General features: G+C 36.2%; 1 protein-coding gene across 1 annotated transcript in view; it reads left to right on the plus strand.

The window, feature by feature from the left end:
• Positions 1–17,877, plus strand: part of LOC113062390 (protein FAM135B-like) — a 45,505-nt gene extending 27,628 nt beyond the window's left edge. Inside the window, exons 6-20 of the mRNA XM_026232217.1 lie at positions 1,324–1,497; positions 2,838–2,961; positions 5,444–5,597; positions 7,192–7,241; positions 7,377–7,532; positions 7,778–7,851; positions 8,057–8,211; positions 9,032–11,144; positions 11,509–11,675; positions 11,797–11,888; positions 12,032–12,129; positions 13,116–13,267; positions 13,704–13,814; positions 13,896–14,009; positions 16,237–17,877. Of these exons, the coding sequence (XP_026088002.1) occupies positions 1,324–1,497; positions 2,838–2,961; positions 5,444–5,597; positions 7,192–7,241; positions 7,377–7,532; positions 7,778–7,851; positions 8,057–8,211; positions 9,032–11,144; positions 11,509–11,675; positions 11,797–11,888; positions 12,032–12,129; positions 13,116–13,267; positions 13,704–13,814; positions 13,896–14,009; positions 16,237–16,442 (3,940 nt within the window). The 3' untranslated portion in view covers positions 16,443–17,877. The remainder of the gene's footprint in view (positions 1–1,323; positions 1,498–2,837; positions 2,962–5,443; positions 5,598–7,191; positions 7,242–7,376; positions 7,533–7,777; positions 7,852–8,056; positions 8,212–9,031; positions 11,145–11,508; positions 11,676–11,796; positions 11,889–12,031; positions 12,130–13,115; positions 13,268–13,703; positions 13,815–13,895; positions 14,010–16,236) is intronic.
• Positions 17,878–18,874: the final 997 nt, after the last annotated feature.

Here is an 18,874-nt window from a genome sequence, read left to right on the forward strand (position 1 = left end):
AAAGACCTAATAGATTATGTTATATATAAGGCTAAGCCTTCCCCAGCTCCGCCTATGCCCCCCACCTACAATCCCTGTCGGTATGAGACTCGAACTCGCAACCTTTTGGATTACGAGTCCAACTCTCTAACCATTAGGCACAACTTCCCCCATTGCTGATTTGGTGCTCAAAAACATTTCTTATCATTTTCAATGCTGAAAACAGTTACAAAGGTGAAGTAAATGATTTGTTTACTGCACGTTTAACATTTCTGCGTAAACTTTTTTTAAATTATTTAATTTTTTGCCACATTTGATTAATGCGTCCTAGCTAAGTAGAATTATTAATTTATTTAAAGAAATAATAATACTGACACTAAACTTTTGAATTGTATTGTGTAGTAGGCTATATGCCCAGAATGGCTTCTCCATACTGTAGTATATACGATTTATTGCCAAATGTTTTTAATAATAATAATGTTTTCTGTTTCACAATAGTATGTCAAACAGAAAACGTTATGCAGTCCATCCAATATTGAAAATTATCTTCACATTTGGCAGTCCGATGCAACAATGTCAACACAGACAATTTAAAAAACAACACTATTGCTTCCTGTAGGTGAAAATGGAAGATGATCAAACAAACTGAATTGTGTATTCCACACAGCACACTCCATTCAGTACATTTATTCAAATGTAGTAGGTCATGTAGTTATACCAAACATACAGGTGAAAACATCTCACTGAATTAAACATGCAACATAATGAGGTTGTGTGACAATAATACACTTTGCATACTCTTTGAAATATTTGCATAGTATTTCACATACTATAAAAAAAAAATCATGTGCAGTTTATACACACACTATATACAACTATTCTCTCCCTCCTTCCTGTCATCTGCATGATCTCTTTGTCTGTCGCTATTTAAGGAGCTGAGGTGAGAGAGTTTGCAAGAGCTTAAAATACTCTCTCTCTCACACACACACACACACCTGTCTCAAAGCAGCACAAATGAGAGCGATTACTTGTGCCTCTTACCTTCAGCAGAGCCCCTGAGCTCAGAGTGGCACCCCGTGTGGGCCCCGTGGCCCCTGAGCTCTGCAGGGATGACAGTGAGGCCAGCTCATTATCTGCACTATGTGTCCATCTCCATTATATCCTCATGTTCTCTCTCCTTCTCCTTTTAAAGTTTTCTTTACTCAGATCTTTTTCTTTTTCTCTTGCTCTTTTTCTCTGGCTGCCACATCTTAGTAACTTGATGAATGAATGAATAAATGGAATGTGAAGTCTAGTATGACTTTGTCTTTCTATAACGTGTGCTATTTTGTGTTTGTGTGTTAGGTTGGCGGATATCTCTTCAGTGCCTCTGATTAGCAGCAGGACTTTGGGTTTGCACTTCCATCCACACCAAGGCCTACACCATCACCTGCCCGTCATGTTTGACTATTTCCACCTGTCCGTCATCTCCGCCTCGATCCATGCCTCCTTGGTGGCACTGCACCAACCACTGATCAGGTGATCAAACAAACTCCGCCCCACCAGTGCTCAGCCAATCAGCAGTTTAGGGCACTTTACCATAGCTTCAAAATGTATTTTGCTGATTTCTTTTATTATTATTATTATTTTTTTTTTTTTTTGTTTTTTTTTGTTGCTTTGTAATATAATACATTTATTTTTATTTGAAAAAAATATATATAATAACATTTGCCTTACTCAACTAATGATGAAATTATCCAAATAAAATTACATCAAATAATAATAATAATAATAATAATAATAATAATAATAATAATAATAATAATAATAATAATAATAATAATAATAATAATATTATTATTCTATGTAATTTAATCATTAGTTTTGTGAAAACATTTTTTCCAAATAAAAATAAATGTATTATATTACAAAGCAGCAATAATTAAATTATTATTGTTATTGATGAATTATTATTTATTAATTATTAATGAATTATTATTATTGTTATTATTAATTAATTATTATTAATAATAATAATCATTATTATTTATAGTTACTAAAGACTAATATTTTAGTTTAAAGAAATATTTATTAAATAAAACAAATGTAGTTCTCATTCGCATTCACACTTTATATAACCCAATATGACTGTATACAACAACAACAATAATAATAATAATAATAATAATAATAAAACATCACCAGTTATTTTATGTATATCATTTGTTTTTTTTTTTTAGATAATTTCACGATTAATTTAGCAAGGCAAGTATTATTTATTTACTTTACATACTTCTTTCTTTTAATAAATATTGAATTAAATATTTTGAATTAAATTAAATTACAAAGCAATAATGTGCTTGTTAGCATGGTCACATCAAATTGCCAGCTTTTCTAGATGAATGGTGAATACTGTGTATAGACTGTGGGATCTGTACCTGTTGTTTGTAGGAGGTGTTACTGGCAGGATGTGATGTATTTTCACTGCCGTAGATCTGTTCTTTAATAGTCAGCTTTTAAAGTGCTATATCGTTCTCTGACCTCTCCTGAAAGTAAAATTTTTTTAAATCCGAAGTGTGTGTGTTTGTAAGCTGTCATGTGTAATGGTTTTCAGAGATCAGAAGCCTCATTAGTGACAAATATTCTCAGGACTGACTTTTATAAACTAATCAGGCATTTGTGTGTCTTTGGGTTTTCCATGAGGACCAGCAGGAATTGTTTTGACACAGATATGTTGTACGAATGATCGTCCATGCCTGGATAATGGAATATCTTTTGAGCTGTTCCCACTGAGATCCCTTATGTTAGTCTAGTTGGTAACAGCTGCACACACTGATCACCCCACAGGAACTCACAGCCTGTCATTTGCCTTTCTCTAGTTTCGCGCGCAGTGGTAAGGGGGCGTGGCTCAGTAAAGGCTCTCCAGAGAGTGAAGCTCCTCCCTCTGTGATGTCAGTGGAGAACATGTTTGGGGCGGGATATTGCAAACCTGTGCCAACAGAGGTAACCACATTCATCTAACATGATCGTCATAACTCATCATTTTGCATATGCACATAATCAAATAATTGTTTAAATGACTGTACTGAACTGAACTGAAGTATTTAATTTAATTCAGTCCTGCTTTCTCACATCTAACCTGAATGCTGACAGCACTGAAACTGGTCTTTGATGCTCTTCTAGGCTTGTAGATAGTTCAAGTCTTTTTTATTTATTTTTTCTGACTGAATGAAATGAGAGCTTTCTCTTGCCTGTGGAGATTTCCATTTAGGCAGGAAATCCTAACGAGGCCTCTCGTCTCCGTATGGGTCCTACGTTAACACCCCCCCTGCAGGGCACTTTATTAAGTACAGCGTTTCTCTGGAGGGAGGCAGCGTTTGATCATCATAAGGAGCCCAGCTTTAACGGCCTCAAACATGAGAGCAAGCATCTCTCTCTCTCTCTCTCTCTCTCTCTCTGCTTTCTATATGGAATACTACTTTACAATGAAGGACATAATGTGCTGCTTTTCACTCTGTGACATAAGATAAGATTATCAAGCTTATTAAGTGATGAGTTAGTAGCAAAAGCAACATATGGTTAAACCAAAATGTATCTAGACACTTAAAAAAAAAAAAAAAATGCACCCCAAAATAAATAATGTACGCACCTTTATGCCAAACCCCTTCGGCTTTCTTTCATCTGTAGAACATAAAAGAGAAATTTAGAAAGATGTTTTCATTATTAAATGCATTAGATACTTCTAAATTTATGCAAAAACTGCATTTTAATATGATACAATTCAGAATCAAACATCAGCCTTTAGTTCAGTGAACAACAACTTCAAAGTCAATTTAGAATAAATAAAATATTAAGTAAATTTGAATTTTATTCACTCCATTTACTGCTTCAGTTGAACCAGATCAGACGGATTCCTATACAAATCATTCAGACTAGTTTTGTGAATCAGATGATTCACTGAAAAGATTCAACTCATACAAACAATTTTTCGTGAATTGGACATCAATGCTTCTCTAATGAGCTTCTGTATGGTTTCAAATTTACATGAATGTATTTCTACACACGTTGACCGCAAACAGATGACACTATCCCACAATGCAAGCTGGCACGTTTACTCTACCTTGTGCAGACAATTTCTTACATTAAATTTGTCTCTGTGAACTATGACCTATGAGAAATATTGACTTGTGTGTTTTCCAGCTGGCACAGGTACTAAAATGTGAGAAATGTCAGTAGAAAGCATCTGTTTGAGTCAAAAGGACATAACTGAATGTAGATTACAAAGCTTGACACATATAATGACAGCGTTCAGCACTCTCTTTACAAACATACACACAGATATTACACAGTATACACAGGTATGCAGTAAAGACATAATAGAGGCCCAACAAACTCACAATCAGCCCTACATCAGCAGTTACGAGCCTTTGCTCCAAACATTTAAAGCATCACCTGCGTTTTCTGTTAATAATAAAATTGTACATTTAAAAATAACTTGTATTTAATGTTTTAGATTCATAGAAGCCTGTGTTTCCACACTAGTATGAAAAGGTAACAAGGAACTGCTTTTGACATTTTATTTGATGACACTTTATTATAGTGAAACTTTACAGACTCTATAGATCAAATGTGTGTGTCTTTAATAAATAATAATTTTATTTCAGCAGGGACACATTTAATTGATCAAGAGTGACAGTAAACATATTTATTATGTTTCAAAAGATTTTCAAATTTCAAATAAATGCTGTTCTTTAGAACTTTCTGTTCATCAAAAAAGAAAAGAAAACATGTCTAATGGCTTCCATTAAAATATAAAACAGCACTACAGTTTTTAAAATGGATAATAATAAGAAATGATTCCTGAGCAGCAAATCAGTAAATTAGAATGATTTGTGAAGGATCATGTGACGCTGAAGTCTGGAGAAATTAATCAAATAGAAAATAGAAAGTGTAATAATCTTTCACAATTTTACTGTTTTAACTTTATTATGTCGATTTGCTTTTACTGAGAAACTACATCAAAGAGACATTATGTTAAATTAGACATCATATAAATGATCTCAATGTAGTTATGAGTTCATATGTTTACATTACGTTACATTAGATCAGTGCACTTCCTGTCGGCAGGATGTCTCTCGTTCTCCATAAGCGAGTGCCACGTATGCACACTTCTCCTATTTTACTGCTGGGAAACTGACTGAGTTTAAAGTTTTACTCTGTGTTTGATCTTCATCTAATTATTGAGCTTCGGGCTCGACCAAACAAATATACAGCTGCTGCTCATAACAACCACTTCACACAAATATGATATCAGATGGACAGACAAACAGGCAAGGTGTCTTGAGGAATTATATATTCCTATCTTCCTTGTTCAGCGTTTAGCTACCTGGTTATGCGTGTGCAGAAATAACAAGGAAGAAGTGTGACACGCAGTGTAATCTGACCTCCACTCGTATGTCCTGTGTAAATGTGTGTTTGTTTACAGGGCAGTTTTTACGTGCCGTCGGAGAACTGTCTGCAGAGAGCTTACACGTGGCACCGGCGCATCTGTAAACTGTTGCTGGCGGCTCACAGAGCTCTGCGCTCCTATTACACCGCACTAATGAAGGAGATCCCTCAACTGCAGCACATAGAGATGGGTATAATCACAAACTCTTATGAAACCCAAGTTCCCTGTCATCATTTACTCACCCTAATGACCTTCAAAATCCATAAGGTGTTCTTTCTTGGGAAACAAAAAGCACACAGTTTTCATGAATTGAAAAAAAAGGACATAAAAGCCTCATATCAGAATCATAAAAGTAGCTAATACAACTTTGAAGCTATTCGATAGTTGTTGTTGTTGTTTTTATTATTTCTATTCAGCACAACTAATTTTAAAATTGATAATAAGCAAAGCTTCTTGAGCAGCAAACCAGCGTATTAGAATGATTTCTGAAGGATCATGTGACACTGAAGACTGGAGTAAAGCTGCTAATGAAATTCAGCATCGCAGGAATAAACAACATTTTATTTATTGATAATCTCAGTCATGCTTTCACTTTTAAAGCCTGACTTATTCACTGTGGTTGTGAGAAAAACAGCCTAGATTACTTGTTTTACAGTTTACAGCAACATGAGTGTGAGTAAATAAGAATTTTATGTATGAATTAAAGTGCCCCTTTTATGGATTTTTTTTAATCTATCTTTCATGCAGTGTGTAACACAGCTCTAAGTGAATGAAAACACACTGCAAAGTTTTAAATCTAGAAATGCACCATGGATAAAGTGATTCAGTCGACTCTGAATCATTGAAACGAGTCGTTTTTTTAAACTGAATCCCAAGCCGTTTTATGTTGACGTCAACAGGAAATATTAGCATATTCTCCGCCCACTTGTTGATCCTTTTGTTGGTCTGAATGAAAATGCAAATTAATTCTTTGCCACTAGGTGCTACTTTTGGAGCAGTAAAATAGCGGTTTCCCCAGTAGTGTTGTACACAAAGCAGCACTGCGCTCACAAACGAAGCTTTATCAGGCATTACAGGCGTGATGAAATGACAATAAGACCAATCGACCAATTACGGTCATGCAAAGGAGGGGTTTGGAAAAATGAATTGTTTAGCCAATTGTTTAGGAGTTGTTGAGCAAGTAAGGTAAAAAAAAATAAATGCAAATTATAAGACAATAAAAGTTTTTTGACCTTGCATACATTGCATAACAAGTTGTTGGGGTACAGAGCCCCGCATAACATGACATGCAAGAAAAAATGGATAAATTGTGTGCACGGTTTCCTAATTTGTTTCCTCAATGTATTGTACTAAAACCTGCACATGATTTCTATTTTGTTCCCTCAATTTGCTAAATTGTGTGCACAATTACAAAATTGAGGGAACTATTTAATAAATCGTGCACATGATTTAGCCTAGTGTTTTTTTTCCCAGCATGCCATGTGCGAGTAGTTATGAAGATGTTGATGAACGGAGATACGAACCTTTTATTTCATTGAAATGACATATGATTTCATTTCATTAATGGGGCACTTTAACTTTAAAGTAACACTGAGGAGGAGCAGGTGAAACTTTAATATTTATATGACGTAACACAAGCATATAAATGCTAATAAACAAATGAAAGTGAATAGTTTTAGAATTTAATTAAAATAAAAATAAAAAATAATTAAAATGGTCCTTAAAGAAAAGTATAGTATTACCACAAAAGTTTTCTAACTCTCTCCTTATGTTTTCATTTCAAGAGGACCTTCCTCTTGAAGAAACATTAAACCAGCTCACCACTGAACTGCAGGTTTGTGAAACAATTTACTCATGAAGTTCCTGTAAAAACATACCATTAATATGATGATTCACGTAAAACACCTTCACAATAATAATATTGTTCTGTGGCTAAATAAGATTGATTGTTTTGACTCTCTCTCTGTAGTTGCAGAGCGGTCATGAGAAGGTAGCAGAAAAGATCAGTAAAGATCTGAATCAGCTCTGTGCTCAGCTGTCTGCTCTTTGGACACAGTTTTTGGAAGCCACGGTTCCTAATCCACATATCCGCTCACATCTGGCCCAGGAGCACCACACACTCAGGGTGAGAGCGGTTTTATATTGAAATACATCGCATTACAGAAGTAAAATGAGTTGCAAAGGCTTCTTGAGCATGTTAGGTCTTCTTTTGGTTATGAGATCTTGCTACACATTTTTTTTTTCTCTCTCATACGTGAGGTTCCTTTATAAAATATTTCTGCTTGCAATATATATATATATATATATATATATATATATATATATATATATATATATATATATATATATGGAATGTGTGTGTCTGTGCAGGTCAGGAGATTTTCTGAAGCATATTTCTTCACTGAACATCCCAAAGAGTCCTCACTCACATTTCAGGAGGACCTGTGAGTCTTTTACTATAGTATAGTCTCAGTCTTTCTCTTTTAAACATGTAGGCCTACTCACATATAACTAGCTATGTAAATTGAGAAATAACCTTAATTATTATAATTAAAGCTACTGTAATTAATACTAATCGTAACCCTTACCAAAAATAAAAATGAAATAAAAATAAATAAGTCTGAAACTGCTGTGTATCTTTCATGACAGTATCAACAGACATGCACAGGTGGCCACAGAGATGCGCAACTCTGATTACCTGCTCCGAATGCCTCCACTTCCTGTGGAATGCCTGGACATCGATGGAGACTGGAGCAGCCTGCCAATCATCTTTGAGGACAGATACGTGGACACGCCCTGTTTAGGTGACAACAAGCAGTGACCCTGTTTAAAAGAAAGCAAATGAATGAATGAACAAAAGAATGAGCATCTAAACAAACAAACAAGCAAATAAATGAATAAATGATTGAGCATTTAAACAAACAAATCACAGAATGAATGAGCAGACCTATAAATGAATAAAAGAATAAATGAAGAAACTAAATATTTAGAACTTAAAACTACTGAATCAGTGAACAAACAAATAAATATATGAATTGCCATATAAATGATTGTATGAACAAACACAATGAAATGGCATACTAATTAATGAATAAAAACAAAAATGTGATAATTTTAAACATATAAATCACTGAAAGAATGAACAAACTTTTGAATGAACAAAAGAGTAAATGAACAAACAAAACATCTAGAATAAATAAATACATATAAGAATTAATGTATAAATGAATAAACAAATGAATAAGAGATCTGAAAAACAAACAGAACTAAAAAAAAAACAAATAAGTGAAAAAATGATCAAGCAAACAAATAGCGAACAAAGACAAATGTATTATTAACAGACTAACAAATCAATGAGAAACAAGTGTAAATGAAGTAATGAACCAACAAACTAACAAATGCATGAACAAGAATGCCAATGTAAATTAATGAGGTAACTCAAGAATAAAAAATAAAAAATATTGAATTAAAAAATAAAAATAAAAATATATTTTTTTTTACAATCAAATTAATCAACAAATTAATAAGTCAACTGAAAAAACAAAAAGACACATTTTAAAGTATCCTCAAGTTTTTATTAAACAAAAAAATATAGTTGATCACTTTTCTCTTTCTCTGTTCTAGACTACAACCTCCATGTGGAAAATCAGACTGTCTTAAACTCTCAGCCATGTCCTGAGCCAACAGGGTTGAAAGATCAAACCATCAGTCCGGTTGAGGAAACACGGGACACCAATTCACCAGCAACACCCCCTGATGAACCTCCCAGTGAAGATTACATGGACTTGCCCACATACATGGCCCTGATTGGCCAGCAGGAGGACTGCATCACTGACAATAAAGAGACCGGAGCTCAAGCAGAGACTCTGATTGGCCATGTGGGAGAGACTGATATTTATAGAAGCGAATGTATCACAACCTCAGATTCAAGAACTGATTCTGACGATAAGGCCACATGCCAGTGTGAAACTGAGGAAGGATTCGATGTTGACTGTAGGTCTGTAGACAGCGACGAAGCAATAGATACAGGTAATCTTGAGAAAGCTAGTTGCCAAAAAGAAGCAGCTGACTTTGTTGAATCTGATCGTGCAGATCTAAAACAAACAAATGTTACCCAAAATACAGATTTTAATACCGTACAGACTTTGCTGCTTTTTCCGACGGATGCTGAAGAACCTCCCGACCTCACCAGCTTTGACAGATTTGAGTTCTTGCCCACTCATAACCATGACAACCATCTTGAAACACCAGGCAATTCTGGGAGTCTTGGCAACGACGAGCCACAGTCAGTATTAGATAACAGATACATTGAAGCACCTGCAAAGGATTATGGGAGCAAGGATACAGCTAATCTACTGAACACCAACTCACTGGGAACCGACACTTTAGCCATGTCCCCTACTCGTAATGTTCTACAACAGATCCGTCGCTTGTCTGAAACCCCACCCAAGGGCATATTCTTGGGCGGGGCTAAGCTAATGAACCGCTCCTCCTCCGTAATCTCAGATTCTGGTATTGAGAGCGAGCCAAGCTCTGTGGCCTGGACTCTGGAGGGTCGAGGAATTGTCGGAGGGAGTCGTGACATCTTGCAGAACTTGGCACGGCGTCAGCCGGCGCATCAGAGCTCTTTGGAGGGCCTACAGATGGAAAGTCACGGCAGCCTTCCCACGCAGGCCTCTCTGACCTCCATAAGCTCCCTGCCTTATGAAGAGGAGGAGGAGAGGCAGCTCAATACTTTGACCAAATCCGCCTCAGCACCACAGATCAGCAGTCCTGACGACACAGAGGAAGATCATGAAACACCCAATCAGGAGAAGTTCACAAGTCTCAATGTTGAAACAGCCAATAAGGTTAAACGGAATATTCAAGGCAATTCTAGGGAGGACAGAGAGGAAACAACCAATCAAAAGAAGGGGAATATTTGTTCGGCACATCAGCTAAGGCAAAGTGAGGAAGCAGCCAAAGAAATGAAGCAGAAACTTCAATGGGTTACTAAAGAGGACAGAGGGGAAACAACCAATCAGGAGATAGACGTGGATGAGTTGTCCAATCAAGAAACAGCAGATCTTGAATTTGCTAATCCAGTAATGTTACTACACCAGCAACTTGGGACGTTCAATGGTGTTGAAAATGCCACAGTGGAGGAACCAACGCAAGACTCAGAGAAATGTCAAGCAAACATATTACTTGAAGCGTATTCTGGTCTAACTGATGACACCACAGAGATCTGTAGCTGTGAAAATGAATATTGCGAACACAAGGGGGTCCTAGAATCAAACATATATCAAAAGGGCCCCGATGGCATCAGTGTCTGTCACATTAATTTGAATGAATTTAAAGTAGTAAGTATGCAGAACCTTCCAGATCCACCAATCAATGCCAAGAGCAGTTACAAAATTGCTGCCAATGAGAAATACATGCCTGCTGATCTCATCATGCTTCCGGTCAATGAGAGAGAACAGCAGGCACTAGAGGGGCAGAGCCGAGCCAGTAAAGTGCCAAGTACAGGTCTGGCATTCGTGAATAAAAAAGTGGTGGAGGTGGTCAACCTGTCGGTGTCATGCGCTCCCACATGTCTGCCCTTCTCGTCTGTGCTACGTGATTCACCATCGGTTAGCGGAATCTCCACACGCCAGGCCACCTCCCCCATTACCCATCAACCCCTAGGCTCATTTGGAATAATTTCCTCCAACTCCTCATTCGGCACTGATACGGAAATCAATGAGAGAATGATTAAGTAAGTTAATTTTGGTTACTCACTAATATCAAACAAAATGTATATTTTAGAATTTAGATATTTACATTTTCTTACCAGTCATAAGGAGGTACGAACGTATGTACAGACCGAATTTTCAGTTTCCCCCTTTTTCTTTTCTTTTTAAAGTGCTCTTGATCTGTAAAGTTGCAAAGACTAAAGTCTCAAATCAAAAGAGATATCCTTTATAAAAGTTAAGAGTCAATGACGCCCTCCAAAAACGACTCATTATAACCATGCCCCCACGTCTATGTCACAATGCGGGAAGATTTGCATAATCCCCTTTAAACAGAATTTGAATGTATTGCTCACTGAATTATTACAGTTTTGCTCTGATGTCTTAAAGCTTCTATAAGGAAAAGGAAGCCATGCTGAGGGAGCTGGTGTTTAGAGGCACTCTCTACAGTGACCTGCCTTACCTCGCCTCGGATCATCCATACTTCCCTCCTGAGGAAGACGACACAGAGTTTGAGGATGGGATCCACCTCGTGGTGTGTGTCCATGGACTTGATGGTAAGCGTTCCAAACTTGAAGAGATTTGGATTCCTATAGATCTGCCAAATATTTAAGGTGTAAAAAATTATAGCTGCATCTGTATTAAATAGTTTTGCGTGTGTGCGTTTGTTTTTACCAGGAAATAGCGCAGATCTACGGTTGGTCAAAACGTTTATTGAGCTCGGGCTGCCTGGATCTAGACTGGATTTCCTCATGTCAGAACGCAACCAGGTAGAACATCCGACCAGCTTATTTTAGCATGCACACAACAACCAATCAGAAATCTACAATGCCCCTCAACAACCAATCACAACTTTGGTTCCAAGTACAAGTTTGATCAGCTTTCTGTTGTCACTGTCATCTTCTGTCTCTAGACGGACACCTTTGCAGATTTTGACACCATGACTGACAGACTTCTGGACGAGATAATTCAGCACATCCAGCTGTATAACCTCACCATCCATCGAATCAGGTTTATAAACACACAACCTCATTAAAACTCACCATCATATTGATATTATAGCAGCACAACCAAAACCACAGTCAATATCAGCATTGCATTAGAGCTCAAACTATGAGTCTGAACAGATGTAAACACTCAATTTCATGCTTTCTGAATCCAGATCAAGGTCTAAACTAGGCCATGTTACCCACCCTGTTAACACTGAAACTATATGACTTCTTAAAACCCTGTGATCAAACACACACACACTACACAAAAACACGAAACACAGACTAGCATGCCCCCTTGTGGTTGGGCAGTAGATATATCTGCCACAACCATTTCAGAGCCATTAAAGTTGTAAGCCTTATTAGCTTTGTCCTTACATCTGGATAGTCATGAACAATTTAACAAATGTATTATCTTTAGCTGCTTACGAAATAGTATGTTGTAGTCAAGGTTTGCATTCAAAATGTTTGATTCAGATATCAAGTATAGCATGGAGTATAAAGCTTCAGGTTAAAGATATGCTTTTAGTCAGTGAACACAAAGGTGAATACACAGTAGTTGAAGCGTAATAATGGCTCCTGGATGGCTCCACTGAGCCCACTAAAAATGTATAAATTATACTTACTACTACCACAAGATGGCAGTAAAGTAAAAGAAAGTCTGTTTGGCTTTAAGAAGAAATAAAATCTGAAGATATTCACATGAAACGCTGGAAAATATATCAAATCTGTCTCTTAGTTCATATAAAGCTGTTTAATCTTAATTTTACAGTCTTTTAATTATTTTTGAATGTACTTCTGAGTCTTTGTTCGTTCTCTGAAGTTTAGAGTTTCAAATGTCTTTTCGAAAGCAAATGGTAAAAAGATTCATAATGACTCAGAGATTTAATTAAAGCCGTAATTCCTTAATGCAATGTACAAAGAATAATTTGCAAAGAAATCCTCATTTTGAACGCTTATTTTCGGAAGGTTCAGTGCATGACTTTGTTGTTTATTTCTTTTTGCCAGTTTTATCGGACACTCTTTGGGGAACGTCATCATTCGCTCTGTGCTGACCCGACCCAGATTTCGCTGTTACCTCTGTAAACTGCACACCTTCCTGTCCCTGTCTGGACCCCACCTGGGAACACTGTATAACAACAGCACGCTGGTTAGCACAGGTACACACACAAATACAGATATAAACTACTGTTCAAATTTTTTTTTTCTTCTATTTCAAATAAATGCTGCTCTTTTGAACTTTCCGTTCATCAAAGAAAATCAGCATATTTGAATGATTTCTGAAGGATCATGTGACACTGAAAAGGGGAGCAATGATGCTGAAAATTCAGCTTTGCATCACAGGAATAAATTACATTTAAAAGTATTCTCAAATAGAACAAAGTTATTTTAAATGGTAATATTATGTCAGAATATTATTATTTTTACTGTATTTTTTCTCAAAGAAATGCAGCCTTGATGAGCAGAAGAGTCCTAGCAGCCCCAAATATTGAATCAGTAGTGTACTGTATATGCAGTCTTTCTAGAGTTCATCATCACCATTTCCTCAACTTGATGTCGTTCTAACAAACATGACTTTCTATCCTTGTTCTTCAGGTCTGTGGCTAATGCAGAAACTGAAGAAGTCCGGTTCCCTACTGCAGCTCACATTCAGGGACCACACTGACCCGCGACAGACCTTCCTCTACACACTCAGCAAGAAACCAGGTGGAGACACATGGAAAGACAAGCAAGGATGAACACAAACACATACACACATACCCATGTTTTCTTACTTTCTTTGTCCAGGTCTGCAGTTTTTCAGGAACGTGGTGTTGGTGGCCTCTCCACAGGACCGATATGTGCCCTTCCACTCGGCACGCATTGAGATGTGTCGGACGGCGCTTAAAGACAGAACCACAGGTCTGTTAGCTCAAAGACTTCCTGTTCCAAACCAGAACATGTCAGGACGATTTAGCACACCCTAGCAACCAACTGAAATGTTCTAGGATCAATCAAAATACAATAAACCTGAGATTTTTGAAAGGAAACTTTGATGGGAAATTAAAGGGAGAGCAAGAGGGAAAAGAGCGTTCTTCATTTTATGAGACTGTCACCTCTGAGAGTGGCGTGCTGCTCTTCGACAGGTACTTTTCTCTTGGATTGAGAGACCGATTAGAGAAATCAGCGCCTCTGTGAGTGTCAGTGTGACAGTCGAGCAAAGGATACACTCTCTGAGCAGACACACACTAAAGCTGTGTCCAAATTCAGGGTCTACATCCTTCGGAGGACGCATTTGAAGGATGTTACGTCACAGCGCCGCGACGAAGGCTGTCCAAATTCGTAGGATCCTTCAAATGCGGCCCACAAATGCGTCCTCCTTTTCCCCGAATTGGAAGAATGGGTGTGGTGGATCCTTTCGCGTCCTACCTATCCCATAATTCTTTTCGGCAGGACGAAGTGAGCGGTAGTGGAGTGGGGGAGGAGTATTATTTTCGATGTTTTTTAAAAACTGGCTTTTCAAAAATATATATTTTCTGTGGTTTTCTAGTTAGGCATTTTGTTTTAGCGTTAAGCATTTTTTTTTTTACATTTGTACGTGTATATGTAAAAAAAAAAAAAAAAGTTTACTTTCGTAAACTAGCTTCTTCCTTACTGCCTGTGTGAATATCCCCTTACACACAGCTTATTTGTTAGTGATTGAAGCTGTTTTTAACACTTCTAAGGACGAAAGAGCAGACAGAAGTGTTTATAAAGCTCCGGGGAGAGAACGATGAGCTCTTCACCCGCGTCTTGCTTGGCGCTGTCACGGTTGCTAGGCGACAGGATATGAGCAACGGTTAAGGGAGGGAACTGAAAGAAGGGTAGGCTGTCCAAATTCACAAACACCGACTTCCGGTTTTTGCAGTCGTCGGAGGACCCATCCTCCTTCAACCGGGTAGGAAGGATCCTAAGGAGGATCACAGCTTAAGACTACGATCACATAGAACAATGGAGGATGCCTTGAAATAGAGACACAACATGGCAAGTTCCAATCAGATTGGTAGGCTTTCCAAGAGTTTGTGTGCGCAGGTTTTTATCAATCCGCTTGGAGATGAAGTCATGTTTACAAGTTCTCAGGCTCTTCTGGGAAAGAACGTGCAGGGATTACGAGTTTAATTGCATCAAATCTTTGAAACTGAAAAATATGCAAGACTATGGCATGCTGCTGATTGATAATAACAATAAATAATAATAAAAAAAGAACACAAGCAAAAATCTACAATGCATTTACAATGGAAGTCTAAGGGGCAAGGCACTGTACCAGGATAAACGTTACATACAGTTTCCAAAGTATAGCCACACAACTTTACTTATTAACATGGTCTGTGTAGCTGGTTTCCCTTCTATGTTTTGTAAAAGTATTAAACAGACAGTTTTCATAAATGAAACAAAGATGCATATATTTGACCAATAATTCAAAAACCGTAATAATGTGAAATATTATTACTGTATTTTAAAATTATTAGTAATGAAATGTTTTGTACTCTAGTGTGTTGTGAAATGTAATATATTTCTGTGATGTCACAGCTGAATTTTTAGTGTCTCTTGAAATCACCTTCAGAAATAATTTTAATATGCTGATTTCATGCCCAAGAAACATTTTTTATTATGAAAAAGCAGTGAAAGCAGTTATTAAAATATTTTATTTTTGTGATATATTTTTTCAGGATTCATTTTAATTAAATAAAAAAAGAAATTATATTTTATTTTTATGATACATATTTCCAGTATTTATTTAATGCAATTTTATTTTAACATTTGTATAAACAGATCTTTAGTATTTTTTAATTTTCTTTCTTTATAATTTTTTTAAATATATTTTGATTATTTTATTTTTTTCAAGAATCTTTGTTGAATAAAAAGTTCAAGAACAGCTTTTATTTGAAATAGAAATATTTTATAACAACATAAAAGTATTTTACTGTCATATATTTTATATATACTAACTGAATACTTCTTTAAAAAATTTAAATAAAAAAAGAAAACAATTTATAAAACAATTTGTGTCTTCTTATATACCCTTCTTTGATTAATATCATAATATATTTTATATTTAGTAGTTTATATTTATAGTTTTAAGTAATGTGTTGTATTTGCTTTCTAACAGGTCCAGTATATACAGAGATGATTAATAACTTACTCCAGCCATTGCTGAGTGCTCCAAATTGTCGTTTGATCAGGCAGAACGTGTTCCACGCATTACCGAACACGGCCAACACGCTGATCGGACGCGCGGCTCACATCGCGGTGCTTGACTCTGAACTCTTCCTGGAGAAGTTCCTTCTAGTGGCCGGGCTCAACTACTTCAAATAGCCATGCTTTCCAGATGACATCATGCCTTGAGTTGGGTGGGAGAGCCAATCAGATTACACGTACTGTCAGCCAATCACATTTTATTTCAGAGTCATAATGAGCTCGAGAATTTTTTCAGTTCAGTCTTTGGATGCAAAGTTTTACAGAATCTGAATTCATACAGTAGATATAAAGTCTGTACAGAAAGAACATTGTATACTAAGCAACTAGAGGAAACTAACAGCTGGAGGCCTACACACGCCTTAACAAAGCTTTATGACGTAGAAATTTAACAACTAAATAATCCTAACTGGAGAGTTAATTATATGAATGTAAATTTGGTGTGTACTGTAGCTGGTCTTGTAACAACTGCCTTGGTTCTTCATTCCATCAAGTCACCCAATATATATTTGCTGCGCCGGTCGTAACTTGAAGAGGTCAATATCACTGGCATTTATACTTGAGTAAATTCAGTCATTGGCGTTTGAGTTTTTCATTACGTCTCTTTTTACTGAGTCATTCTTTTATAGTTTGTGTGTTTCGACTGTTATGTTGTGAAGCTAAAGTATCACTGTAAAATATGCCAAATCCATTGGGGTTTATGTATTGTGATGGAATACATTCTGTCGGTTTCCCCTTAACCATGTTCATTAGGTGCACAGAGAACATGTTCTGAATGTATTTACCATTCCAGCCTTAACTATCAAAAAAGTGAGTATTACTAAACATCTTTGATCCATAATTTTTACTGTTACGTTCATTCATTTTAAATGGTTAGTTCACTAAAATGAACATTTACTCACCCATTATGTCGCTCCAAAGCTGTGTTCTTCTTTCTTCAATGGAACACAAAGGAGTGTAGCTCCAAAGGTGACAATAATATGATCAATCATTATAAAGCTGATTTTAAAATGATACATTCATGTAAGACATTTTTCAAATTAATTTGCTGCTGTTCAGCTGTTTAAATGAGCATCCATAGTTGCCATTCAGGATAACTACATATACAGGATTGGATGGGCTCAATTTAATGCAAAAGAGGTTTTGCTATCACATTTACTAGAAAATATATTTCCTTACATTGTGCTTTTGTAAAATACTCTTCTGAACATTAAGGAGCCATTTACGCGACAATGTTTTCAGCCAAAAACAGGAAACTTTTTACGCATTTTAGAGTTTACTAACGCTTCTTCAGCAAAGTGTGGATTTACTTTATCAATATTACAATCAACAGCAGAGATGCATCATATACAACATATAATCGTCACTTCCCTACAAGTACTGTTTACTCACAAGGTGGCAGTGCCAACTACTGGCTTGGCATACGTAATACAGCATTTTTATCCATTTTCGCAGATATGTGTAAACGCAAATCGTTTTGAAATGTTGTCAGGTATACGTGAAACATTTTAAAAATGCAAGGTAAAAACTTTTCCATATTTTGATTACATTGTTGTCGTGTAAAGTGGCCATTTACACAACAATGTTTTCAGCCAAAATTGGGAAACTTTTTATTCGGTTTGCCTGTTTGTTTACACAACAGCAGCGTTTCGGGGACTGAAAATGCTAATTTTTGAAAATGGGATTCAAAGTTTCTTCTTTTTTTACTACATCGTTGTCATGTTAAAATAACCTAAGAGAATATGTACATGCTCTACTTGCAGTGTTTGCAGGGCGGCAAGGCGATATACTTGAATTTGCAAACATTCATGCATTCAAATATATAGTAGTTTCTTTTCTTCCATTTTTAGACTACAAAAGGAGCACAGAAATTGATTCCATACATAAGAAAATATATTTGCAAGAAAAGGTTTTGATAGTATGGAAAGGTTTAAAGCAGATCAAATATACAGAACTCCACTGAGGTGAAGTCAAAACCCTACAGTGGAACTACTGTTTAGAAGTTTGGGGTTGGTAAGATGTTTTCATGGTTATTAAAGAATACTTGTATGCATGCCAGGGCTTGCATTCATTTGACTAAAATACAGTAAAACAGTAATATAGTGAAATATTATTACAATTTAAATAAATTAAATTTCTATTTTAATATATTGTAAAATTAAAATTATTAACAAAGAAATGATTGTACAGGTGCATCTAAAAAAAAGTTACTTAATTCCAAACAGCAAACTTTCTTATATTCTTGATTCATTGCACACAAACTGAAATATTTTAAGAGTTTTTTTGTTTTCATTCTGATAGTTATGACTTACAGTATCTCAAAAAATAATTACAAAAATTGAATATTTTCTTCAATCCACTCCTTGTGAAGCTCTCCCAAGTTATTGAATCGGCTTTTCCTGACAATCTTCCCAAGGCTGTGGTCATTCCTGTTGCTTGTGCACCTTTTCCTACCACACTTTTTCCTTCCAGTCAACTTTCTATGAAAATATTTTGATACAGCACTCTGTGAACAGCCAGCCCTTTCAGCAATGACCCTCTGTGGCTTACCC

This window comes from Carassius auratus, chromosome 44, assembly GCF_003368295.1.
Source record: "Carassius auratus strain Wakin chromosome 44, ASM336829v1, whole genome shotgun sequence".
In the NCBI taxonomy this organism is placed as follows: Eukaryota; Metazoa; Chordata; class Actinopteri; order Cypriniformes; family Cyprinidae; genus Carassius; species Carassius auratus.